The sequence below is a fragment of the Cynocephalus volans genome, chromosome 3 (genome assembly GCF_027409185.1).
Source record: "Cynocephalus volans isolate mCynVol1 chromosome 3, mCynVol1.pri, whole genome shotgun sequence".
In the NCBI taxonomy this organism is placed as follows: domain Eukaryota; kingdom Metazoa; phylum Chordata; class Mammalia; order Dermoptera; family Cynocephalidae; genus Cynocephalus; species Cynocephalus volans.
The window spans coordinates 87,384,798-87,411,678 of record NC_084462.1 but is presented as its reverse complement, the minus strand read 5'-3'; the positions used below and the strand labels follow the sequence as shown (position 1 = coordinate 87,411,678).

Sequence of the window (26,881 nt, the reverse complement as noted above, 5' to 3'; positions counted from 1 at the left end):
GCCCAAACACCCACCTACACAGCGATTTTTACATAAAGAGTTGGAAGCCAAGTGACTGAAAAACAAAACAAAATTATTTATATAGTGTCTTTATAGAGATTTGCATGTGAATTCAAATGGGAGCCAAGGGTAACTCTGGACGAAAACAAACCAGTTAGAGAAAAGTGCTAGCAGAAAGTGTGACTATAATTTAGTTATGCTGACAAATGAAAAAGCAGGTGCTATATATTTTTTAAAAGCAAAATAACACAGGAAATAGAACTTTATATGTACATACTCATACACATCCCCCCATCTCTAGAAGCTTTCTCACTAGAACTCCAAATCACACTGCCCCATGCTCCAAATCCTGCACTGTTTATTGCTAGTACCACACAATCTTACAGATTCAGTTTTGGGTAGATGTTTTCTCCCTAACATGGCTACAAACCTCTTGAAGGCAGGATCACACCTAATTCCATTTCTGTATACCACTATATCACCCAGCACCACTGAACACAAACCAGATGATCAACCCATATCTATTGGACTGTGTGGATTGAACAGTCGGGTGCAGAGCTATGAGGTCGAGAAAGGCTACTTTAATCTGTTGATCTAAACTGCCCTAAAGAGGTCTAGATAAAGGTTACAGCTCAGCAATCGTTCCCTGAGCTCTGCCAGCAGACAGGGCTGCTGTCCCTAATGAAATATCTCTGAGGAACTTTGAAGGCCACCTGTTGTGGGTCCTGCCGGGTACTGCCCCGATGACACTTCAGGAATGAAGATGTCCTCCACAAGAGGCTGGGAGCACTGCCTGCAGAAGCCTTCAGCTGGGCGGAACAGCCTCACCCAAGATCACACATTAGAATGCCTGCATCTAATCACTGATCACTGTGGGGTAAAGGCCTGGCCTCTCACCCCAACTCAGAACAGCTCTCAAGGGGCCATTCCAGCTCCAGAGCTCCCTGTGGGCTTGTCTGAGGCTGTTGTTGGGTCTGCACTGCAGCTCACCTTCCCCTTCTGCCCAGTCCAGTTCCCTTCCCTTCTCCTTTCCCCCTTCTACAGGTACTGATCACGAGAACAGTCCCAAACAAACCTTCTGCAAGCTAACCTCCATCTCAATGTCTGCTTCCTGGGGAACCAAACTATAACATCATCCATGCACTCATTCATCCACCCAGCCAGCTAGCCAGCTAGCAAGCAATCTGCCACTATGTTTAGCTCTTAGAACTGCCACCCAGTTCTAGCTATTAGGGAGTAACCTAAGAATCCAGTACAGGAATAACCATAAAACACACAGAAGGAACGTGGCTGGTGTCAAGGGAGAACATATAAACAGAGACGTTGCCAAGGGTGTAATCCCAGGCAAGTGGGGTCAGGGGTCTTCATGCACTGGCTTAGGCTATGGCCATTGGTATACATGTCCTGTCTCTCCATCCAATTTCAAGCCCTGGAGGACAGGATGGACTGTTTCCTTATCTCCCTTTATATTCCGCATAATCTCTAATACAGAGTTCCAGACAGTGTAAGAAATCTTAAAACACTGGAACAAAACAAAACACCGAAAGAAAGCTTTGGCAGTCATACTGTATTAATTCTTTGGTGGCTGGCCGGTACAGGGATCAAACTTTGGACCGTGGTGTTATCAGCACCATCCTCTAACCAACTGAGCTAACTGGCCAGCCCCTGGCAGTTCTACTTTATAGGACAGGTTTCTGGAGGCTGGTCTGGCCTTTTAAGTGCAAAGTTCTCAGGAGGCTCCTCAAGATGCTCATTCATTTATTATGTCCATAAAATTTTGGGAGCATGAAGAAGCACAAGACAAAGTCCCAACCCTCAAAGAAAATTTCAGCAAACAGGGACAAGAAACGGGAATATGACTAACAGCCAAAGGGCACATTATCCCCAGGCCATCCCTGCCCTCAGATGGCCGGTCCATCTTCCAGCCAGTCTGTCAGTAGACTAAGATTACCGAACAGCCTCCACAAGGAACCAAACAACAAGAATCAACAGACCTCAGAACCTCACAGGCCCTTGAAGCCAATGCAACTGCAGAGTTTACTGTCTAAAGGGGAAGAGAGACTTTAACCAAAATGTTACTGCTAAGTTCCTGCAGGAAAGAGAGGGAAGTGGTGCTGGGGAGCACTTGTGGGGTGGGGGAGCCTGGCTCCTGCATTTCCCTGCCTCCAGGGCATTGGCTGTTTTGCCCTCACCCCAACTTGACATGCTACTATCTCCTTCCACTCTCCCTCCCCTTTCACCGCTTTTGTACAATCTGTCACCAGCATCTGTTAATTTCTCTGAAATGCCATTTGCATCCTTCCTCTTCTGCCTCGCCTTAGTGCTACCACCCTCTCTGAAACTGCTGCCGCACCCTGGCAGCTGAGGCTCCAAGCCTAGGCAATCTTGCATTTCCCCATCTCTGCCAGGCACAGCTCCTGAAAACCCAGCTCTCATTTGGTCACATCTGCTCCTCAATCATGGGGGGTTCCCGGGTACTATCAGACTGAGTTTTCAAGACCTTCTCATAATTGGCCCTCTCTGCACGCAACTGGTTTTACTTCCCCATGCTCCTCAGCATACACCCTCCACCCCGGTTGCCTCCTGTTTATTTGTGACTCTGCTCAACCTGTCTTTGACAATTGGAATGTCTTTCTCCTCTTGGCCACTTACTGAATCCTACCCCACTCCTTATAGCTTTATTCACATGGACCAAGCTGGGGACCCAGGGGAGGAGAGGGACAGAAAGGGCAGAGTTAGGGGCCTGTTGTTTTCCCAGTTCTTTTTTCTCTTGAGGTTCCCCAACCACTTACCGACTCTGTCACAGGGAAATGCTTTTCTGCAGCACCTACCCAGGCCAAGGATGCCCCATCAGCTTGACTGCCCTGGACTATCTAGTTGTAAGTAGAAGGAGCTTGTCTGCCCTCCACTGGGTAGACTGTCTCAGTCCTCCCAGCCAAAGAGAAAGAGCTGATGTCGTGTTTACTTCCCTGCTGCTCCTTAGGAAAGACTCTCAATCACTCCCAATTTAATAAACCAAGCTCTAGGATTTCTGAGAGATGGATGGTGGGTTTGCCAAAGGAAAGACTGACAAGTTGGGTCTTTGGAATGAACCCAGTGTTCCATAAACCCCTGCCTTATTCCTAATCATACGAAAAGAAAAAAAAAAGGACCCCATATAATGACAGAAAGGCAGAAGAGAGATGCAGGCAGCAGAATGACCTACAAGCATCTTCGGTCTGGCCTTCTTGTGTAAAGTTCTATACTTTCTGAAAAACAAAAAATGCAGATCGAGACAAACCTTATCCCCCACCTCCTCCCCAGCTGCAGGGTGTTGCCTGATGAGAGCTCTGCACTGTGGGGAGACCTTTGGAAGAGTCTCTTAAAAGGGGTACAATAAAGAGTGGGCGGTCTGCGGAGATATCCTCACTCCTCTGCCAACAGGTGACCAGGAAGGTGACCATGATGGGCAAAGGTACAGGGAGGAAGGTGAACACCTTCTGGGCCTCCTGCCACTTTGAAGGGAGGGGTGGGGAGCAGGTGGAGGGAAGGGGATTGCCCACTTCTTCCATTTGAATGGCATGAAAGAAGGAACCCCTTCCACCTTCAGGTTAGCAGGTGGATTGGGTAAGGAGTTCTACGCTTTTTGCAACTTTCCCTAGAGCTGAAGGAGAGGGTGGTGAAAGCTGCAGTTTGGAACGTCCCCTTCTTCATGCCTTGAGCTGAAAGATTGATGAAGATGAGAAGAGGTAAATTAAAAATCCCCCTGCAAACAAATACACACATACACACACCAGAGAAAGAGAGAACAAGAGGCCAAAAAGGAGAAAATTCAAAACAAATCTCTTTGGGCAATTATATTAATGTGTTAATAATGACAACAGTACTAATTGTTTTATACATGCCTAGTGATTTATATTTTACAAGGCACTGGGGCCCATTACTTAGTAGTATTCTTACAACAAATAATCCAATCACGTGATAATCAAAATAACAGCTACCATTTACTGAATGACTACCAGGAACACTTTCCATGTTTTATTTTATTTAACCCTCACTGGCCCCTTGTAGTACTGTTATCTCCATTTTACAGAGGGGAAACTGAGGTTGAAGAGGTTGAGTAAACTGTCCATCAGGTAGAGACCTAGTCTGTCTGATTCCAGAGTCCAGCTGCTTAACCTTAGAAGAAAGGGCTTTTTCACAAGTCCAGGAAGGCAGGGGCGTTGAGGAGGAAGCAGCCCTTACATCTCAACCACTGTGAGGTAGGTACACACAGTCTCATACATAATTACTCCAAGAAGTCCCTTTTACTCTGTTGTCTTTCTCAGTTACAGATCCACTCAGCTTGCAGAGATACAGGTTCCCAGATAAACGCCAAGTTTCTTGTAGGGACAAAGCCCTCAGGATAGATAACATACCTGTCATTCAACCTGTATCTGAATCTGATTCAGGGGTTTCTATTTGACAGAATACAACCACAGCAAGATGGTGAATTAGCATCTAGTTTTGAAGCTTTGTCACGAAGAAGAATACTTTTAGACTGAAAATAATGAGTGAGACTGAATGCTATTTAGCAGAATGGCTTGTGACATTAAAATAGATGTTCAACTTGTGAGATTCCAGCGCACGAAGGAAGAAGAAACGACAGCAGAAAACAGTAAGGTGGAAACGAATGGTGTCAGCTCATGGGAGCTGGCTGCCCTGTCCGTCATCTCACCCATCTGACCTGAGCGACAACGTCGGCTGTTAGCTGTGCAGAGACCTGTGACACAAACTGATGCGAACATGTACAGAGATATTCAGCACTGGGTAGCTGGGAGGAGAAGACAACAGGGTGCATGCTTAAGAACTCCTTCTCTCCCCTTTCACGCGAGTACCAAAGATTCTGGAGTTTTTCCTTCCTCCGCTTTCTCCAAGTCTCCTCTCCCTCAGTCCTTTAACCTCAACCAGCAGAAGAGATGGAGGGTGGGGCAGGGGTAGCACGAAGAATGTTAGTTCCTGGGACTTGGGGAGAGTGAAGTGTCAGTGTCAATGGCTCCCCCCACCCTCTTGAGCTCTAGAAATATACTTAAATACACACAAAACATCTACTGGAACTCGTAAATGATGACAGGAGATCCACACGCCACCTGTGAAGCAAAATCTACACTTCTACATAGTCACAGAAGCATACAGACATGCAAAGAGTTCATGTTTATGAATTACACCCACACATACCTACGCAAAGCCGGTGGCCCTCGCGCGCACACGCGAATCCTCGCATGCAGGCACCTTGGCGATGCCACCTTTGCTTTCTGCAGCCGCGTTCCTTCCCACCCTCCCTAAGGTGTTGACCACAGCTGCCCTCTGAGGGATATGACGCATGGGGGACCGGCTACTCCCTGGCTGTGAGAGTGGGCAAGCCACTTAATCTAAGCCTTTGGAAAATGGAGATAATAACCGACTGGATAGGTGCTGCGAGGATGAAGGGAAATAACATATGTAGGAGGCTGTCCGGCCTGGTTCCTGAACCTGTCTTTCTTACACCCACGCCTGGACTGATGGTGCCTCCTGTCACTTGGTTTCCACCCTCGGCACTGTGATCTGACCCTGGGAAGGCTGGGAACTAGACTGGGGTCTCCGTCTGTAGCAGGAGGGTCTCAGCCTGCCGGTCACGGGTCTGCGGGCCGGGGCTCACGTACGGGGCCGCACGGCCGCGGGGAGCCGTGGGCACGTGCAGAGAGCGGGCCGGCCCCAGGTGCTTGGAGCCGTGGGCGGGGGGCGGGGTGGGCTGGAGAAGGGGGGCAGAGCCCGCCGGTAAGTCGAGCCACGGCGGTGGGTGGCTTCCTCCTGTTGCTCAGTATCAGGGAGAGGCGGGGGAGGACATTCATTTTTTTCCTAAGTAAGCATCCACCTATTGCTTCCATAACTATCGATCGGGAAAAGCCGGTGGCGCCTCTTAAAGGCGAAGCCCGGCTCCCGCGCGCCCCCGCGTCTGCGTTCTGGGACCCCTCCGCGGGGATCTCCTCGGACGGCCGCGCGGCAGCGATGGGCGAGCGCTTCCGCACGGCTCGACCAGCAGCCTCGGCAACCGCAGCCACGAGCTGTGGTTTGGCCCCTGCCCGCCCACTCGTGGGGGCCTTTCTCCTCCAGCCCCGGAGTCCCCCGTCATGCCCTCGCACCCGGTCACCTGTTCCTCAGCGTGGCCCCGGCGCCCCGGGTTCTGAAACTGGCCCGGCGCTCGGAAACTTATTTCCAAAGGCAGATGTGTTGCAACCCTCGCTGCAGCAGACTCCAGGACGCAGATTTCCCGGACCCTTTCCCCGCCCCCACGCCGCCCGGACGACCCGAGCCCGCTGCAGCAGACCGGCAGCGCGGAGAGGCGCCCGCAGATGCACCTCCTCCCCTCCCGCGCGCCAGAGTGCAGTGGGGTCGCGGGAAGCCCCAAAGCAAACTCTCAGTGCAGAGCGATCCCCAGTCTTGGCCTGGAAGGGATCGGGCTGCTGGGGATCGGCCTCCCGCCTGGCAGCTCCGAGAAATACTCCCGATTTCCTGCCCCGTCTTCCCCTCCTCCCCAGCCCCAGCCCCCCTCACGGTACCTGCGGCGGTCACGGGCTCGCCCTCGCTCTGCTCCCCGGAATCTGAATCCATGCTGCGGGCTGCTGACCCAGCGTCCACAGCCGCCCGCCCGTCTGCGGGGCGCTCGGGCCGGTGTCCGGCTTGGGCGACCGCGGCGCACTCGGTGCGGGCAGCGGGGCGGCTGGAGCCCGGGCGGTGCGGACTGGGCTGTGCGCGGCTGCCGCGGCCAGGGGGCGGCTCCGCAGAGGCGAGCGCCGCCCGCGCCCCGCTCCCTGCGCCCGCCGGCCGGTGCCTGCGCGCGAGGAAAGCGCGGGGCGGAGGGTGGGGCGCGCCGGGAGAGAGTGGGGAGGAGGGAGGGGAGGCGCGAGCGCGGAGGAGCCGGGGCGTCCGGCGGCCCGCGGGCTCCAGGCTGGGGTTAAGTATCCCCGGGGCGGCACTGCTCCTCCCTACCGACGCCCCGCGCCCGGAGCCCTGGACTTGCGGAGCGTGGCGAGGCCGAGCCCCTTCCTTGGGTGTGGTCAAGTTTGTAGGATTCTTAGGTGAAAAAGCGCCTCTACCCGTGTGCAAAAGGAGAGGTTCTGGGTGGTCCGAGTACTGGGGCTGCGCGGGTTCGCGTCCGACTCCATCGCTCAGAGACCTCGGGCGAGACCTCTGTCTGCTTCCTCACTTGGAAAATGGGGGGAAACGATAGTTTAATTCTCGTAGGAACACTGTGGGGAGTAAATAAAATAATGCATGTGAGGGACCCAGCGAAGGGCCTGGCACCTTGCGAGGAGGTACACGACACACGTCAGTCGTGTCGGTCGTGCTAACTCTGGTGGCTCGTCTTAGTCTTCTCCCGGCGTGGGCGGGGCAGGTGGGGCAAGCCACGGTGGAGCTGGTTCCGAGGGCTGGGTGAGTCGGAGCCCTGGCTCGCCTGGAAGGCTGGACCCGCCCTGCCCAGCCAGCAGCCAGCCGTGCCACTTCGCGCCCCCTGGACTCGAGGGGCAAGAATTGACTTTTAAACCTTTTCTTTGTTGATGGGATTATACACAGAATGCTAAACGTCTCCAACACCCCCCTCCCACGTTCTTTTTTAAAAAAAGCATTTGAAATTTATTTACTAATTAAGAGACCAAACTAGGGGGGAAATGCACGGGGCAGTAAAGCCCTTCGTTAATTCTTCATTATCCATGCAGTTTTATTTTCTCTTGAGTTATAGGCTTCAACACTTTCATAACCTAAAGCCAGTTTCTCTGCATATGTAGTATATATAGTTTGCACCCAGAGAATGCAAACTAACAATTGACCTGAGCAAAAAGTAATCAGGAAGAGAAGTCTACTAAAAAGCGCCATTTACTGAATGTCTGCTATGTGCACTCCTTTAATCTGTACAACCCAGTGAAGAGTTTATGTTGAACCATTTGAAAATGCTTTTTGGAGGTCAAAAATGGTTAAAAGTTGGCAATATCATAGAATTCAACCTATCGATACAACCATTTTACCAATGTGGAAAGTGAGTCTCAGAGAGAGTAGATAAGTACCCTGTGGTCTGGGTCCAGTAAGTGGGTGAGCTAGTACATGAAATCAGGGGCTCTCTGATGTCCAAGACATGCTCCTAGCTGCTGTGGTATAGGGTTGCATGTGAGTTTTGGCTCTGGTCTACCTGGGGGCTGCCTCCTTTAATGAAAGTATGGGCTTCACAGAGTGCAAATACAGCTCTACTTTGTGTTCTCAGAATGTTTTCTAGATGACCAGATTCATGGACTCTAGAGATAAAAGTTGGATGGATTTTAATGGAATGGTCAAAAGAGCCCCACACTAGATGGGTGATCTTGGGCAAATGGCTTAACCTCCCGTGGTTTCCTCATGTGTTGGCATCTCCTTCATAGGATGGTTGTAAAGGAGTAAATGAAATAATGAGGGTGGAAGCTATTACCCAATGCCTGGCACATAGTTAATGTTTGATAAATGAAAAGAACATTAATTCTTAGATCTAATGGATCCTATTTAGAAAAACAAAATATTTTTAAATCACTTATTTAAATGAAAAGAAAAAGTAATGGCAATATTTGGACACAAACTGATACTAAAAAAATCCAAATAGCTGGGATTATTTTAAAAGTTTGCAGTCTTAAGGAAAAACAATGATTGATGATAGCTATGCAGAACAGAGCATATTGATTGAAAAGGCATTCAGCTTTCTCTAAAGGCCATGCCTAGATTTAACAACAGGAAATGTGGAACTTTCTCTGTTCCCTTAGACCTCCTTTCCTTGTACTTGGTGGAAGTTTTTGTTTGTTTGTATGTTTTAGTAGACAGGGGGTCTGGGTTGCAGGATGAGGGAGACAGAAGTACCAGGGAGACATCTACGTATAACAGCAAAAAAGGAAACAGGGAAGCTCATGAACTGAAACTTGATCAACAGTAAAGAAAGTACTGGGAACAAATACACATTTACCACACATGCATGCCTATCAGCCACTGGCTCTTTACTGAGTACCTAGTATATTTTGGCCCAGAGATAAATGCTTGGGGAACTGGGAGGAGGAAGAACTAGTCACAGTGCCCTGAAAAGTCTGTGATGTAAGTCTTTAGTTAAACAATAGCTGTCATTTAGCTGTTCCTATATTCATTCATAGTATATTTCTGCAAAAGGAGGCAGACAGAATGAAAAATTGCATATGGAATTAAACAATGGAGAAGAGAGATCCAAACTAAATAAAGTCTTCATTCCAATTTCCTATGATATGCAATCTGTTGTCATGGGACAGCAAGACAAAGGGAAATGACTTCTGGCACGCGTGTGAGTTTAATGAGGAACATTAGTGGAACATACCTTATCTGTCCTCCCCATATGGAAAAATCTGTGTAAGAGAAGGAAGTCCTTAAAATAGTATCCCATGACCATCACCCCCGTGAAAAACAGTGAAATTTGAGGTGGCAAGTCTCCCTTTACGAATCAATCCTGGTATATTTCTTAGAGGAAAAAAAAAGCTGTTAAGGAAGAGAAAAGGAGAAAGGGTTTCTGTAGTTCCTCTGTATATTTTTAGAAGAATGGCATCATTCTGCAGACTTGAATTTGGAGTCTGAGGGTTACAAACCACCTTCCTCAGTGTTTCCACTACATCTTTTCAGCCTGGCAGCTCTTCAGACACACGAGTTTCTAACTCTCACCGGTCATTTCTTATCTTCAGCAAACGAAATTGTTGGCTTTTTAAGGAAATTGCCTGTCTGGTGGGAAAAGCATATCTATTTGTAAGGTGTCAAGAAATAGATAATAAAATAGATCCATTTCTGCTAACACAATAATACTCCTTTTATCCGAGCCAGCACCATGACTCATCTGCCTGTCTCCTCTTGTGGGGTGGAAAGGAGCTGTCTGCAAACCTTCATCTGCAGGAGGGAGGGAGATTCCTTTTACATGCCAGGGCTGCTGCTCTGCTTCGAAAACCCACGGACTCTGGAACTGCTGTTTTCTCTGGGGTGAAGTGGCCCTTGGACTTTAGGGATGAGAGGTTGGCCAGGACAGCCCCATTTTAAATAACTGGTCTCAAGAAAGCTTTTGCCCAGAGTCAAGGTGGCCTTCCACGGGACTGTAGACAAGCTGGAGAATTGGGTCCAAGCTGGCTTCATATCCATCCAACAGAACAAGATGCTGGAAGATAGCTTGGAAAGAAGAGTTTTTGTTGTTTGTTGTTTTTCCTGTTGCTTTCTTGCTAGCAAAAATAAACGTTTTTTATTCCCCCCCCCTTATTTCAAAAGTAATGCATGTCACCGTAGAAAAATTGGAAAATACATATAAACAAAAGAAGCAAATAGAAAATTCATTGATAATGCCATCAGTTGCAATCACTGTTAACATATCTTTTGATTTTGTAACTTGCTTTTTCCTTTTAACAATATGTCGTGAACATCGTTTCATCTACTCTTCACAATATGATTTTTAGTAGCTGCACAGTATTATATTGGGTGGGTATACCATCACGTAGTAAAGTAATCCTCTATATTTGGGCATTCAGGTTGTTTCAGTTTTCTTCTATAATCGTATCGATGAATATTGTGTTTAAAACTTTGCACATATCTTTAATCAATGTCTGTGAACCTTGAGAGACAGAAACAACACAGAAAATTGCAGCTGACAAGATAATTACTGTATATATCCTGAGACTTTAAGGTTATCGAGAAATTTCATGGGCATGATCCCCTCTAGGCAGAGTTATTTGAATTCATTCTCTTATTTGTCAAGCATTGGTTGAGCACAGAGGGGATTCCTATAGGTTTAGGAGAAGAGTGGAAAATTTTCTTCTACACTTTCCTTGCGGGCAGCATGTCCTCTGCACAGCCCCATCCAAGGCAAGATACCTTGTAGGAGGCGGAGGGTGGGTGAGGCTGGCAACTTGGGCATTAGGCTATTTTGCTGGGTTCTTAGCTTCTGCCCTCATGAGCTGCCTACAGGACAGCTTCCTGAGTAGCTAATGCATTTATAGTGATTCTAGAGCACTGATTCAGAGGGAGAGGGAAACTGAGAAAGAGGAGGGGAAAGAGAAAGAGGGAGGGAGAAGATATCTCAATGGGGTCAATCTCTGTTGCACCCTGGCCCAGCTTCTTATTAGGTTATTTCTAAGCCTTTTAAACAGCAGCACCAGGATCATAGGTTCAGCCTTACTAGGAGACTTCCTCATTGCATTTGGTGTCTAATACTGCTTATGGCATTTACTTTGGGGGCTGCAGGATGGACTGTGCTGCTGTACTGGAGCTGTTCTTACAAGGATCCACACAGCTTTTATGTGGGCACCCTAAGTGATTCTTTTAATGGAGTCCAATACCTTCCCCTCTTTCTGGATTCTTATACAGGTCTGTGGCATGGAAAAGGTCAATATTATTCTCACTGAAGAGAAGACACAGTCAAGACTTATGAAGATTCAGCAGCAACTAGAGTCTATACACTTTTCAGGAAGATAGAAGAGTACTCAAAACCTGGATAGGGCAATGAGGCAATGTTGCCCCAGTTTTCTCCCCACCCCCCCCAACTTTTCAAATGTAAGAAAGGAGTGGATTCCAGAAATAACCAATTAGTGACATTTTTGTCACTCTCTAGCAAGTCCGTAACAAGCAGGTTTATAAACATTTAAAGATGAAAGCAGTGATCACCGGCAGCCAGCATGGGTTCATTATCATGTCTTGCTAAAATAACCATGTTAATTTCCTCTAAACAGGGTTATTAGGTGTATAAATCAAGACAATTTTATTCAACTTCAATATAGCATTGAGCACCCTCTGTGCTTCAGGTGGAAAGTGAAGGGAACTGACTGCCACAGATACTATGTGTTGTGATTTAAGTAAAGAATTCGATGAAGTCTTGCACAATTCCCTTGCTGTTAGGTGGATTTGGATCTGGTTGAACAATCCAAACCAGTGTGCCTTGATTCATGGCTCTGAGTTAACTTGGACAGAGGTCTCCAGTGGAGTGACACAGAGCTCTGCCCTTGGCTCTTGCCTATTCTACTTAAAACAACAACAATAACAACAGTGATTTAGAGGAAGATTGTGCTTATCAAATGTGTGTATTACCCTGCTAGGATAATCTTCTGTTTGGCTTCTCAGCCCTTCCACTACCTGTATAGCCAGTTCCCTGCATTAGATTATCTCCTTTGAAAATATATAAAACACTTTCCTAGTTGGACCTTATTGATGCAGACATACAGGAAGAAGAGTTTTTTAATGATTACAACTGGATGACCATTGGCATGGATATTGTGGGAGGCTGGAGTCCATTTGTCTTCAGGATTCCTTTGGAAGTTGAGGCACAGAAGGGAAATGACATGCCCAACTCCTGGAAGTGACAGAGCTGGGACTAGAACCCAAGGCTTCTGGTCCTTTTTCATTTGAGGTTGGCTCTCTCCTCCTGCATAAATCTTTCTTAACCATCCCCCTGTAGTTTATGTTAATCACCCTTTTGATCTATGGGAGGGAAAATCGAGTCTCCTAAATTCACTTTTTTCTTTTAATTCTTTTGTAGTTATGTAAAAATCCAGTTCAATAATGCTTACTTGCTAATTATTTTACAGAACAAACATTGCTCACCAAGTGTTAAGTGGAATCTTTTATTTCTCCCTTTAAATCATTTTCTACTTAGAAAAGCTAAATACACGTTCCAATCAGGAAGATTCCATTTATGTAAGGCTCTGATTTTATAGCATTTGTGTTGAATCGAGGGCTGTACAAGAGGGAAGGAATGTTCTAGGTCACCTAATCTAACCCCATTACTTTAGACGAGAAGAAACAAGTCCAGAAAGATGGAGTGGCATGCCCAAAGTTAGAGACAGAACTGGGCCTAGAACTCAGGTCTCTGGCCCTAGTTCAGGATATCCTGTCATATTACCCTGCTCCTTTATGGTCCTTCTACTCTCCTTCACTACATCCAGTTTCAACTGGCTTCCACCTTCAGTTCCTAAATCTCTCTCCCCAGTACTGATCTTTCCCCTCATTTCACCCCCTGTTTACAAGCGTTCTAGTAGCCCATCTCCACCTGACATGGAATTATCAAAAGCAGGACTTGACCAAAGCCTCTTTTTAATTTCTTCATCTCATCAGTGACTACCTACCTCCCGGCTCCCTTTTTTTCCTTTCCTTTCCCTCCTCCTCCTCTCTTCTTTCCTGGGTTTTCAAACTTTCCATTCCTCTCTTCTCTCTCACCAACTTTTTTTTTTCTCACCAAGCTTCTCTTGGCATTGTCCTTTAATTGGTTCCCTCCCTTCTGTGTTCAAAGCCAATCTGCCTGGTTGAAACCATCAGCACTTCCAAGGGAGGAATCTTCCAAGCACTGGATCTGATCTCTGGTTGCCATAAACCTTTGATCATTCTCTGAGGAAAGGCATGAGTTAATGTCATCCTTTAGCAGGATCCCTGGATCTGTCTCTGTCACTTCCCTGGCCTCTTGACTGTGGATGTAAGCACCTTAACACCTCAGACACTATTGCAGAGATGGGACATCTTCCCATGGCCAAGAATATCAAATTTATTTTAGTTCAGACCATTAACACATATCATCCCATGAGAGTTACCAATGTTTCAACAAATTTCTCTTTTGGCTGTCAGTATCAATCTTAGCTTGTTTTTAGATCTTGCCAAATTTGTGTTATCTAGACATTTGTGAGTGGTTAGATTTATTGAAGCTCTTTCAGGATAACAGCATTGCAATATAATATGTGAGTCACAGTGACCTCGTTCAAGTGAACTAGTCCTCCCCAAAAACAGACACGTTGACACCATATTTCCAGTTGGCTTAACTGTGTTCTTCAATCCTTCCAAATTCTGTGTTACTTTCTTCTGATGTGGATTTTGTCTCAGTCACATAATTGTCGAGAACCCAGGAACTCGATTCATCCTCCACATTCCTGTAACTCATACTTTAAATTCTCTTAATCAAGTTGATAAATCCAAGGAACAAGTTTTGGAGTTCTATCCCAGAAAACAAGCATGTGGTACACCTGCCTTCTTTCCTAGTATAAGTGATAATGCTGCAGGAGTTAACAGGAAAGGGGAGTTGCTGGCAGGAGAACAGCCTTGGGACCCAGAATCACCATCCCATCAAGCTCTTCTCTTCTAGCATGGAGTGGGGGGTGGGGTCAGTGCAAACTGACTCTCAGCTCCAAACAATCACATCTTTCCAAAGCTTCCATCGTCATCCAAGGTGCCAACAGCCTCCCAGTTCTCCAGGCTCATAGCCTTCATATTCGTTCTTTTATTTTTGTCTTACTTCCACGTTGGTATCCAAAGTCCTATCAAATTCTCATGCTGTTTCTTCCACGAGTCTCTTGATTTTACCCATTCCCTTCCATATCCACAGCCTCCCTCCTCTCAGCTCTTTAGCATGTCTTGACTCTTGCAACAACACTCCCTCCGCTGTCCCCCTCTTGCCCAAGTCCAGCCACTCCGGAGCTGGGGCTCAAGCTCCCTCAACCATCATTCTTTTTTTTTATCTGAGAGCCTGCCTCTTTACTATCCTGTCCTGCTCTCCACCTACAGAAGAGTCCTGAATGCATAGCCAAACAAAGAACTAGCTGGAGTCTAGGCAGTGATGGGTTTGCCACAGGCCAGCCCTGTCCCACATCCATATGTTGCAGTCTCTCTCTGCCCCCTGCAATTCCCCTTCTCTGCCTCTCCATCTGCTGCAGCCCCATCCCTCCTGTGGTCACTCCTTGCCCCTCCTCTTCCCAGCTAAAGGCCCATCTCCTCCTGCCAGCCAGGATGCCTTGCTCTCATGGCAGGAGGTTTTGGCTCTCTGGCTTGGCCTCAGGCCCTTCTCCCCTGAGTTATCCTCATGGGAACTTCTGGCCAGCATGCCCTTGTATTTCTGAAACCCACATCTCCTTCTTGGCTTTGCCTCTGGATGACTGTTGGGTAATTTCTGCTGCTCTGGAGTAAAGACACCTGGATTGTTTCCTGTCTGCTCATGAATTTGACATGTGGCTTTAAACAAGTCAGGGGCTGCCTGCAGCCCTTTTCACATGTCGGCTCTGGGTACCTTCAGCTTGCCATCTTGCATGCGTTGATCATGTCTCCCCGCACCCACCCTGCTCTGCTAGTTCCTGAGCCACTTCGGACCAAGTCCCTTTCCCCCAGAAGTTGAGGGAGGGGATGGGTCTTGTTCGTCACCTGGCATCCCCCGTGCCCTAGGCCTCTGCATATCCACTGACCCACAGTTTCCCCTTTGGCTGTGCCCTACAGAGTGTATAAGCCAATGTATAGGCTTTTGCCTCAGTTTCCTCACTTCCACTTAGGTGTCCCTCTTGGGACAGTAGCCCCAACCTGCACACTGACTCTCTCTGAGGTCTGGCCATTTCCTGTTAGTTGAGGAAACACGAGTTAGTCAGTATTCATCTCCAGAGAGTTTACTCAACACAACCTGCCATTTAGTGGACTCTTAATTAACTTGCTTCAAAAATTAATTTGATTGGATTTTCTGAGTGACCAAAATTTGTTTTCAGCTACCAGTTGCCTCACAGCACCTTTTAAGAATAAAATCAAGAAGGAGGGAGAAATCAGAAAGTAAAGACTCCTGAGCTATCAGAAAAGGTACCTTTTACTCAGGAGAGTCCCTTAGGCTCCCATGCATAGGCTAGTTTTCTTTTTTTACCCAAAAGCCCTGTCAGGTGTGAGAATGGGAGGGAGGGCTGGAGCCGTGTGGGAGAGCTCTGTCCACACTGCTTCTTACTGGCCTTCTGCAGCCCTGTGGCTTCCCACTGCGAACACCTGCAGGCTTCTGAAAGTGCTGGAGAGCTCAGGGCAGCAGCCCTCAAGGAACGATGGGCAGGATTTGGAGATAAAAGCTAGGTTCCTGCCCCGCATGTGGGACAGCTCTGCACAGTCTCACCCGCGGTCCCAGTGGGCCTGAGCCCCAGCTGCCCACAGGGGTAAGTAACCTCTGAATGGTGCGCCTGGATTGGCTGCCTCCCCCTTCCTGTCATCTCCTTCCAAGCGACTTGCCCTCAAATCCTGATCTCAGGGTTTGCTTTTGGGGAACCTATCCTAAGACATGCTGCAAGAATGTAAAGCCGAAGAATGATGGAGAGAGAAAATAGAACTCCAAAACAGCAGAGACAGGAACTAAAGTGTTTTGGGGCCTCAGGGCTCTTTAACGGGGACCATTAGCACATGAGGGCATGTGACATCTTTTTTGTATACAGCGAGGGCTGTAGTATTGATCTGGGTGTAGTGTATTCTCTTTTAGAGGCCCAAGGAATAAGTACCACACTTTAGAAAGGTTTCACCTGAAAGAGTGAAAATTGATTGTGATGCTTAAAGGAATAGTTCACTGGCCAGCTAGAAGTTTGACTTTCCTGAATGCCCCTTTCCCTGATAGCCAGGATTTATTGGATTTCAGTTAAACTAAAATTATTGCCTTCAAGCTTCAGAGCTCCGGGTTCCAGCGGCTTGGTTCTTTAAGATTCATATTCTTCATGTTTTTCATAGTCTTTGATTTCATCCCTTCTCATCCTCTGTTTACATAATGGAGTTCTTTTTTTAAAGTCTGCCTTTCTCCTGAAGCCCCCTTTCCCCCTTGGCCATTTCATGGCCCTTCTGGTGCACCATTATCTCATTCCTCGGGTATGGGATCAGCTCTGCATTCAGTATTCCAAGGGCCAGTGCACTGAGATTTGTACTTCTGTTTTGTTTCCAATCCAAATTGATTATTTTTTTCAGTTTTCATCCAGATGTTTGATATCATGTAAACACAGCTTGAAAGTGTTCCTGAACTGCTTACGGATGTATGCCAGTGAAACCCTTTCCAAATTATATATAATGATGACCCGAGTCTATTTATATCTGTGTCATAGTCTCTGGCTTGAATTTTAGCTATAAGACTAAGTTGGAAAGAAAGTGAAAATTTCATGTATGTGGGTGATTGGTCTACATGATTCAAGACTCCAGATATTTGGAAATGTTCAGAAATTGACACCATTTTCTTCTGAATGCTGCCATGTCTGTATTCATGGCATTATGGCTGAATGTTTATGTCCCCCTCAAATTCATATGTAAAGCCCTAGCTCCAGTGTGATGATATTTGAAGATGGGGTCTTCGGGAGGTAATTAGTGTTAGATGAGGTCTTGAGAAGTGGGGTCCTCAGGATAGGATTAATGCCCTTATGAGAAGAGATGAAAGTGCTCTCTCTCTCTCTTTCACTCTTTCTGTGCTCGCACAAAGAAGAGGTCAGGTGAGCACATAGTGAGAAGGTGTCCACCTGCTACCCAAGGGGAGAGCCCTCACTAGAAACCAACCATACTGACACCTTGATCTTGGACTTCCAGCCTTCAGAACAGTAAGAAAATAAATTTCTGTTGTTTAAGCCACCTAGTCTATGATATTTTGTTATGGCAGCATGAGCAGACTAATACACATGGAGATCCAGATTCTGTTGATCCATTTAGCTTATGGTCACTGTGACTCTCAAACCTGCTGAATACCCATTTAGAAAAAGGCAAGACCTCTTTACCTAGTGTTTGGCACCAGAAAGACATCTTTTAATCCCCTTAGTTGTGCTTGATTCTTATCAAAAGCTTGGTTGTAAGATATAGTATTTTTGGGTGATTGCATAAAGGGTTTTGTAGCAGACAGTATTCTCCAAAGATGGCAACAACAATGTTTCCCATCCACATGTTCTTCGACATGCTTCTATTAAGAAGTGGAGTCTATGTCTTCTCTCCTTGAATGTTGGTGGGCTTGTCACTTGCCTTGTAACCAACCAAATGCAGTTAAAGGGATTTTGTGTAACTTCTGAGGCTAGGCCAGAAAAGACTTTACAGCTTCTGTCTGACTGTCTGGGACACTCACCTTGGAACCCTGAGCCACCATGTAAGAATTCTGACCACCTTGAGCCTTCCTGCAGTGAGGCAGCTCCAGCCATGTGAAGAGGTCGTGTGTGAGTTTTCCAGTTCCAGCCAATAGCCAGTGTCCAAGGGGAAGATGCTTCCAGACACCAGCTTACATGTCACCTCTAGGTGAGCCCCAAACAGTGTGGAGCAGAAATAAACTATCCCTGCTGTGCTATGTTCAGATTCCTGTCCCACAAAATTTTAAGCAAAATAAAATGGTCATGAGGGCTCCACCCGCATGAACAGATTAACACCAATTATAAAAGGGCTTGAGGATGCAAGTTCAATCTCTTGCATGCATGCTCTCTTGCCCTTCACCTTCCACCATGGGCTGATGCAGCAAGAAGGCCCTCACCAGATGCCGAGCAGATGCTAGTGCCGTGCCCTCGGACTTTCCAGCCTCCAGAACCATGAGCCAAATAAATGCCTTTTCTTTCTAAATTACCCAGTCTATGGTATTCTATTAAAGCAGCACATGGGCTAAGATGTCTGCTATATTTATTTTTGTAAGGCTCCTCAAAATACATTTGAAATAAGGTGGGGTATAAATGAATTAATGGGGGGAAATGAATATTCCTGAAATCACTCTAATGTTCGAGAGTATTATTAGACTAAGTTCCAATATATAACTTTATTATAACTATATGACTTTATTATAAATATAAACCAAACATACTTTATGCATGAAGCTAAAAGAGGCAGTCCAAACCAGAAGTTAAAAGAAATAATAATCACTACAAGGTAATATAATATTTAGTAAGCAAAACAATGAGACACTTAGGAAAAGCAATATTTATTGAGCATACACTATCTCCCATGCATAGGTTTTCTAGGTCTTTTATGTACACAATTTCATTTAATGTCATTTAATCCTGATAAGACAACTCCATGGGTATATGGTTATCTTGTTTTGCTGGGGGCATAGATCAAATCCTGTCCATGTGAACACTGTGCAGATGCAACTGTTTAGTGGGGATGGGGTTGTGTTGTCACTAGTCATGGCCCGGGAGGAATTCAGTGCCCTGGCTGCAGCCAGCAAGGAGAGCAGAGCTGCAAGAGTGGGAACAGTGACACTCCTGCAAGGGACAACCTCTTACACGACCACCACTTTCCAAGCTCACACTTTCAGAATGGGTGTTTCATTTTCTTTTTCCTCTTCCCTATTTTCACCACTGAGCTCTGCCCTCCTCTGGAAAATATCATTGCTTCTTCAAGGACGCTGCCCGGAAAACCTCACTGGTGTTGGTCCCGGCTGTGCGTGAGGCTTCTGTCACACTCACCAGTCTGAGAGTCTGCTTGTTTCTGGGCACTGTCACACAGAGAGGCATGTGCCATTTCTCCCCACATATGGACGGGAACTGGAGAAATGTGTTTGTGATACCGAAATAATTCCTCTCAATGGATTAAGTCATGAGCAGATCAGGCAAGCATCGTGACCATGGGCTTCTGGGTGGGGCTTGGGCATTCTTGCATTTTGTGTCATGAATGGTTCACTGTAATGACACCCTGCTTGCAGCCTCCTTGATGAGGCAGTGCTTTTAAGCACCAGAGAGGAGAAGCCCTGACCTGTGGGCAAGAACTTCATCTAAGATCCAACCACAGGCTGTCATTTATCAGTGTAATATTGCTGAAACTATGACTTAAGTTCTCTAGTTTCTCTAATGGCTTGTCTGTGTAAATGATCTTTTGGTTACTGTTGGGGTTAGCCCTATAAGTAGGCGTGCAGTGACTCAAGGGATATGGTTTGGGTAAGCCAAATAGCTTGACACCTTTCCCTGCTGGCCCTGGTGCCTGAAGTCCCTGCCTCAGTAGTTCATGACACTGAATCAAAAGGAATGTTTCAATGTATAAGAGTCCCCTAGTAAAAATATCTCTGGATAAATACTAGAAGCAGGTATGTGGGAGCCCCAAGATGAGCTGTGGCCATTTCTAATCTCAGTACCCTCCTCCCCAATTCCCAACCCACTAACAACTAGTACATATGACCTTCATGAGGTCCTGGTTCAGTCCCAGCCAGTTCTGAAGCCAATTCCGAATATTAGTGTTCTTCCCATACCAGCAGATGGGGTTTGGCAGTTCACTTACTCGTTCATTAATTCTTTAATTCACCAAATATGAATTGAGCTGATATGTGCTCACATGCCAGGCACTTGGCAAGACTGTGGGGACACTGCAGTGAACAAAGCCCCCACCCTTCTGGAGCGTACATTGTAGTGCAGGAGGCAGAGGATAAGAAATTCACCGACAATGTACGATGGCTCATGTGGGATAAGTACTGTGAAGAAAATGAGGGGGCTGGAGAATGACAGGCTGGGGAAAGATGTGCGTATTCCATGTAGCAGACAGGGGTGTCCTCTTGGCTAAAGTGACAGTTGGGCAGAGAGTGTAAGCAGTGGGTGAGCCAGGGAGTGAGGCCTGCAGGGACGAGCGTGCCAGTGGGGAGCAGCTGGGGCACAGGGCTGAGCGGGGAGCCTGCCTGGGGTGCTTGAGGAACAGCAGGAGGCCTGGGTGGCTGTGGCGGAGGGTGGGGGGCATGGAGAGGGGGCTGGTGAGGAAGTCAGAGAGGTGGGGCTGGTAGGAGCTGTTACTCCAGATTTCCCAGTCCCAGTGCCTAGAAGGCTTGGCATAAGCCCCGGTAGATGAGCACTCACCAAGCTGCAGCCTCTCTCCCAGACGCTCTGCCCAGAGCCCCAGCTTACCTGGAAGAGGCTCTGGAAGCTGTCTGTCAATTCCTTTGGGGCTGTAACCCCATTCCTCCCCTCTGCATCAGCAAGTACCATCCCTGCTGTAGGCTACTTTCCAGGCTCCTCCCTGGAATGGCCCATATATAGCTTTTGTTGGCCACCCCGCCCCTCCCCTACGCAAGGTTGGGAGCAGGCACCTTGCAGGTGATTCCCCTTAGCCCCAGCCCTGTCCCAGCTTCTGTGCCAACCCCTGTGTTCCCAGTCATCCTCCCACTCCATTCCTGAGCTTGGGCCTGTTTGCATGGGGTCACCAAAGGAGCTGTGAGAGGGGTTGTGGACAAACACCTCCACCTGGCACTTGTGACCAGGGCCCACCCTCTCTTACCCTTGGGAAATTCACTGAGTGCTTGCTACAAGTGCCAGGCGCTGTGCTTTCCAGGTGTCAGATTTCATGTACTCTTCCCATGTTCTTAAAGAGATCAGACTACTCCATGTTATCCCCATTTCACAGGTGAGGAAGTGGAAGCTCAGAAAGGCCAAGCCATTTGCCCAAGTCATTTGCTGATAAGTGGTGAAGCTTTGGTGGGCTCCGCCTTTCCCTCTGAGCCCCTTCTAGGTGAACGTGTGCAGAAGAGGCTCTGAACCAAGAACAGGACAGCTCTGCTGCTCCAGCCATCCAGGAGCCAACTGCACATCCTGCCCGCATCATTCACCCACTGAGAAAGAAGATCCTGGAAACTCTCCTGCCACCCCCACCAGTGACAGCTCTACTATGCCAGCCTCCAAAACAGTGCCGCTCCTCTGGCCTGGAGTCCCCTGATTCCACAGGGAAAAAAGCCTGCGTTTATAGTATTTCCCTCCATGGGTTCTTTTTCCTGGCCCTCCTGCCTGGCCTCTGACATCAAACATTCTTCAAGTGCCTGGTGGGTACTGAGGCTGGGGACACAAAGCTAATTATGGGCCGGTCCCTGCCCTCATGGGGCACCAGAACAGAAAACCAAGTGACCACTTGGGAGGGCTGCCCCATGACCCTGTTTCCTGAGGAAAAGGCCATGCTGCTGCCGTCCCCACTGAGCACCTATTACCTGTGAGGCCTGCTAAGGGTACAGAGACCCTCCTCGAGGAGTCTTGAGGAGTTAATTACCTAGACTGGGGGGGAGGGGAGTGCAGGCACATGTAAGGCAAGTACCCAAAACACTCTGCTGGCAGGCGGAGCATGTGCCTCTTGCTTAGCTATGTGCTTAAAAACAAACCAAAAAATAGATAACGCTATTTCAGCAAGATGAGCCTGACCTGAAAATGGAAATGATATAGAATTTTTTTCTTACAACATTCAAACTAAAAATTATTTTTCAGTAAATTGGTGTTTTGAAAAATGTCCACATTTACTTCACACGGTTTTTCAAGAGATTTCCAGTAGATGAGGAAGCTCCTGCGTGACTGTTTAAGTCAGTTTTTGTTCCGTCTCCAAATGTAAAACTCACAGGAGAAGTCGGCCCCCATGTCCAGGAGTAATGACAAAACACAGAATTGTACACAATTTCCCTCATCTCAGGAAGTGTCATTTGTTTTCTGTTGCTGTTTCCTTCGGGTCTCTCCACTTCCTCAGGGAGAGCAGGTGAGGCTCCTGACAAGCCTGGAGAGGGTCCAGCTGTCCCCAGAGGTGTGACCCACCAACCCTGCTGGGAGCTCATTCCTTCAAGTGCCACCTGCGGGCACAGGGAGGAGGCAGCTGCCTGTGGGGAGTGATTTGGAAGGTGCCAAAACACCCTCTCTGCTACGAGGTGAGGCCCCAATAACCTGCCACGTTGCCTAAAATGCCACTATTCAGGGTTTGCTTATTCCTTTGATGATGCTGCTTTCAAACTTTGTTGGGGGGGACAAAGGCTCACTCCTTTGTCTTCTGACTTCTCCTGGCACCGTGATCTCCTGGGGCTCCAAATTCTTCTCCCTGCCCTTGGACTCCCTGCAGGTACCCCGGCTCTGCCTGGCCCCAGTGACTCCCTCCTCGTCCTCCCCAGTAAACACACCCCTCCTCCATTGTCCACCTCTGCTCAGGCTGGGACCAGTTGCCCTTCCTCCTTCCTACCTCTTTGTATCTAAATACCAGATCCTTTCTACCCTAAATACCACTATTTCTCCAGGCCAGGTACAGAATTTCAAAGCAGGGGGGCTCAGGGAATAACCTGCTGGTGGAAGGGGCACAGGGCTGGGGGCTTATTCCCCAGCTACAGGTGCATGGACAATGGACTGTTTTTAATTTGACTTTCTGTTTATTTGTGGTGACTTTTGGAGGTGAATTGGTGGAGGTTATGGGAAATGGCTACAGTCCCCAACCCTTCCACCACCACCATTAATTACTTCTCTCAGTCCTCACTGCCACCGTGCTCTCAAAGGGAGTCGCGACGACTGCATGCGTGGCCTCCCACCTGCTGTCCCTGGCCTTTCTCTTCCTTCTGATCCATTCTTCACACAGCCCCTGAGACTGGCTTTTTGAAGGTCAAATCCAATCATGCTGTTTCTCAGCTTCAGTGGTCCTCATGTCCTTCAGATAAAGACCCACAGGGCCCACTATGGTCTGGTCCCACCTCTCCAGCATCACCCATGCAGACCTGCTCTCAGTGCCCCAGAGCACCTGTGGTATTCACACAGACTGTTCCCTCTGCCTGTAATGCTCTGTTCCCCATCACCTGGTGAAACCTCTGCATCTCAGCTTACCCACCCAGCTAGACATTACTTCATCTGGGATAGATCCCTGATGTCCTAGGCTATCTTATGAGGTGCTGGCATGGGAGTTTTTTGCTGCAGATAGTAATTATAGCCCCCATCAAAGAGGGCTTCTTTGATGACAGTATGGGTAGCCCTGCTGTCCTGAGAGGGCATTTTGCCCACTGTTGTATCCCCAGTATCTGGCACAAACCTGGCACATCACAGGTGCTCAGGAAATACTTGCTGAATAAATGAATGGATGAACAAAGTGCCACAGGTTGTATCCATGTGAAAACAGACCTTGTGACGTTTCATCTGGATAAGAGACAACAGGCTGGGGTGGGAGGCTGTGCGTGATCGCTCTCTGAGGTTGCTACGAGAGATTGTGGGAGGATTGGAAATGAGGTGCATAAAGCACTGGGCACAGCGCCTGGGACCCAGTAAGCTTCCACTGGAGAACATCTCCCACCCCCCTTGTCCTTCCTTACCCATCTCCCCACTCCCTCCCCCCAGCATCCCCCAGAGGATTGAATTAGGGGACGCAAACAGTTCAGAGAAGCAGGTTTCTGCCCCTGGGAGGGAGAACTTTCTAACAGAACATTCTGGAAATGAAATGAGATTCTAATGATGGTGACATTCCTGCCCTGTATCATATGATGTTGATGATGTTGAAACAGGGACACCACACACCAAAAAGGGTGGACAAAGGGATGGAAGAGATGTCCTTTAGGTTTCCTTCTCTCCCCAAGTAGCTCTGATTCTATTATGTCATCTTTTTTTTTTTTTTTTAAAAAAAACACCTTTCTTTTGTTGCCTTGATTTAAAATAGGTGTAGGGATGCAGCAAATTCAAATATGAGAGAAATTTCAGTAAAATTACGTTACTAGGAAACCAAAAAGGTTTGGCATTCTTTCAAGAGGAATTTCTATTCTGTTATCATATATTATTCCTGAGGTCCTGCCAAACTGAATTCTTTATCCATGGTCAATCTTCCTTGGACTGGATTCCCTCCCAAAAATGGCCAAGGCTTGACATCTCTAAGCACCAGAAGCTTTGTGTTAGCCATTGCCTTTCCTGCTCCTTTAGGTATTAAAGCATAAAGCAGAGTTTTAAAGTATGCTTCTTATTCCAAGCAACAGTGTGGATTTATTCTGGAAATTTGGGGTTTTGTCAATAAAATATATAAAATGTCTAGGTCAGGGTTTCTCAACCTTGGCACTATGACATCCTGAGGCAGATAGTTCTTTGTCGTGGGGAGCTGTCCTTTGCATTGTATGATGTTTAAACAGCATCTTTGGCCTTGATCAACTAGATTCCAACCTCCCCAGTTGTGACAACTAAAAATGTCTCCAGATATTGCCAAATGTGCCCTAGGGGAGCAAAATCAATCCTGGTTGAGCATCACTGGTCTAAATAAAAAGACTGGAAGTAAGTCACCTAGATGTTCTGTTAGTCTAGGAAACCTACCAAATTGCACTTGAAATTCAGATTTTCTGATAAGCTGGTCTTAGGAGGCAGGACCTCGATGTGATTAAAATAAAGGACCCAGAAGTCAAATGGCCTGCATTCAAGTCCTGGACTTCCTATCTCCAAGTTATTAAGATCTGTAAGCTTCAGATTCCCCATCTGTGAAATGGGGCAATGACAGTACTTATCCTACTGGGTGATCAAGAGGATTCAATGAGATGATGTTTGCAAAGTGCCCGGCACTTACTTAGTAAGGCTGCCATCCATGAGAATTACTGTTTGTGATGAAAACTCCCCAGGCCAAAAAAAAAAAAAAAATTATTCTTTGGCAAATAACTTAAAAACTTGCATACATTCTGTACTGGGCAGCATAGGCTAACAGCTATAACAAACATCCCTGAAGTTTAAGTGGCTGAACACAGTAAAAGTTGATTTCTCAGCCACCCAGTGGTCCATCACAGACATTCCTGGTAGGGCTGCTCTCCTGGGCAGCTCAGCTCCAAGCAGTAACTCGGGGACCTGGACTCCTTTCATCTTGTAGTCTTGCCCCCTCTAGGATCTTTCCTAAAGCATGAATGCCCTGTGAAAATTAAAAGAATTCTGAGGTCAAATAAATTTGAGAAATAATACACCTATAAACTCTTTCTTGGAGAGTCAAAAGTGTCCAGCAGCATATGAAAGACAGATGAATTCTGTGGTAAAGAAACCTGTTGGACTTTGTTTCATCCAATGTTTATCAATAAGTCAAACTTCCGTGGGCATTAGTCAAATGCCCCCCCATCTCCCGCTTTTTTAAGATGCTGCCCTATCGGCTGTTAACGTCCCCTGAACAAGCATCCTGTGGGAAATCTGAAGGTTGGTTTTGAGCAGAGGAACAACATGGTCAGGCCTGTGTTTCAGGAAGGGAATTCCAGCAACAGCTTGAGGGATTGCTTGTAAAGGCAAGCGATTGGATCCAGGAGGAGGCTTCTGTCACAACAGGAGCAAGGGATGGCCTGAACTGAGGCAGAGGTCGTAGGGAAGAGGGACTAGGCTGTAAATGTACATAATTTTTATTGTCAATTATACCTCGATAAAGCTGTACTAAAATTAGAGGCACTTCAGTGGTGGAATTACATGGACTCAGCAGGCAAGTGGCTGAGGAAATGATACCAGCATTGTCTGTCCTGTGTGACAGAAAAGACCTAGGTGCTGAAAGCTGAAAGAGGAACTCTGGAGGTTTGGAGAGAAGCTGATGAGTCTCTGATGTAGATGAGATCACCCAGGGAAAGGGTGTAAAAAAGGAGAGCAGAAGGCCCAGGGTAGAATCTGGGATTTGGGATGGTTTGGTGAAGAGGGTTCAGAGAGGACAGGGGAGGGCTGGGGCCACAGCCCATCCTGGAAGCCAGGAAGAAGTATTTCAAAGGGCCTTTGAAGATGTTGGATGCCAGCAGAGGAGTCTTCCAGGAAACAAAAGAAAAAGCCACCATTGTCTTTGACCTGGATGTAAGAGCACGATGTTCTGGGGTGGGGGCGTGGAAGCCGACCTCCACAAGGGCAGACACCTCTCTGGGAAGTTTGGCTGGATGGGAGGGAGTGGGGAAGGGTATCTGGGGAGAGAGTCCTGAACCTCTCTGTAAGGGTGAAAGTCAGGGGAGAGAGGGAGATGGAGACACCAGAGAAGAGGGCCTGGGAAAGGGGGATGGCGGCCCCTGCCTCGGTGAGGAGGGCAGCGGGCAGCGCTGGGAGCAGTGCAGAGAAAGGGTGGGGTACGAGGCAGGGAAATAGAGGGAGCTCCCTTTCTTTTCAGGATGCAGCGAGGGTACCTGGCAGGAGACAGAAGGCAAAGGGCAGTGTGAGGGGGTCAGTGTGAGAGGGATGCTGCTGGGGAGGTGCCACAAAGCTGCCAGACGCATTGTACAAGCAGGTTTCTTTTCTCACAGTAGAAGCTTCTTTATTGCTTATGTTGATCCCAAGCAATGACACTTATAAAAATTCTGCTAGATGGATGGCAGTGAAATGTTTCAATAATCCCCATCCCAGAAATGACCACTGTTAGCCAGGTATCTTTCCAGATCTCTCTTTCTTCCTCTATTTTTCTATCCATCTGTCTGTCTATCTATCTATGTATGTCTCTATTTCTCTCT

The 26,881-nt window shown here is 47.4% G+C and overlaps 1 protein-coding gene across 1 annotated transcript in view; it reads right to left on the bottom strand.

Annotated features, from left to right (window-relative positions):
• Positions 1–18,307, bottom strand: part of TNFAIP8L3 (TNF alpha induced protein 8 like 3) — a 47,103-nt gene extending 28,796 nt beyond the window's left edge. Inside the window, 6 exon segments of the mRNA XM_063090052.1 lie at positions 6,558–6,677; positions 7,569–7,607; positions 8,022–8,032; positions 11,086–11,112; positions 15,178–15,365; positions 18,251–18,307. Of these exon segments, the coding sequence (XP_062946122.1) occupies positions 6,558–6,677; positions 7,569–7,607; positions 8,022–8,032; positions 11,086–11,112; positions 15,178–15,365; positions 18,251–18,307 (442 nt within the window).
• Between the last annotated feature and the right edge of the window lie 8,574 nt (positions 18,308–26,881).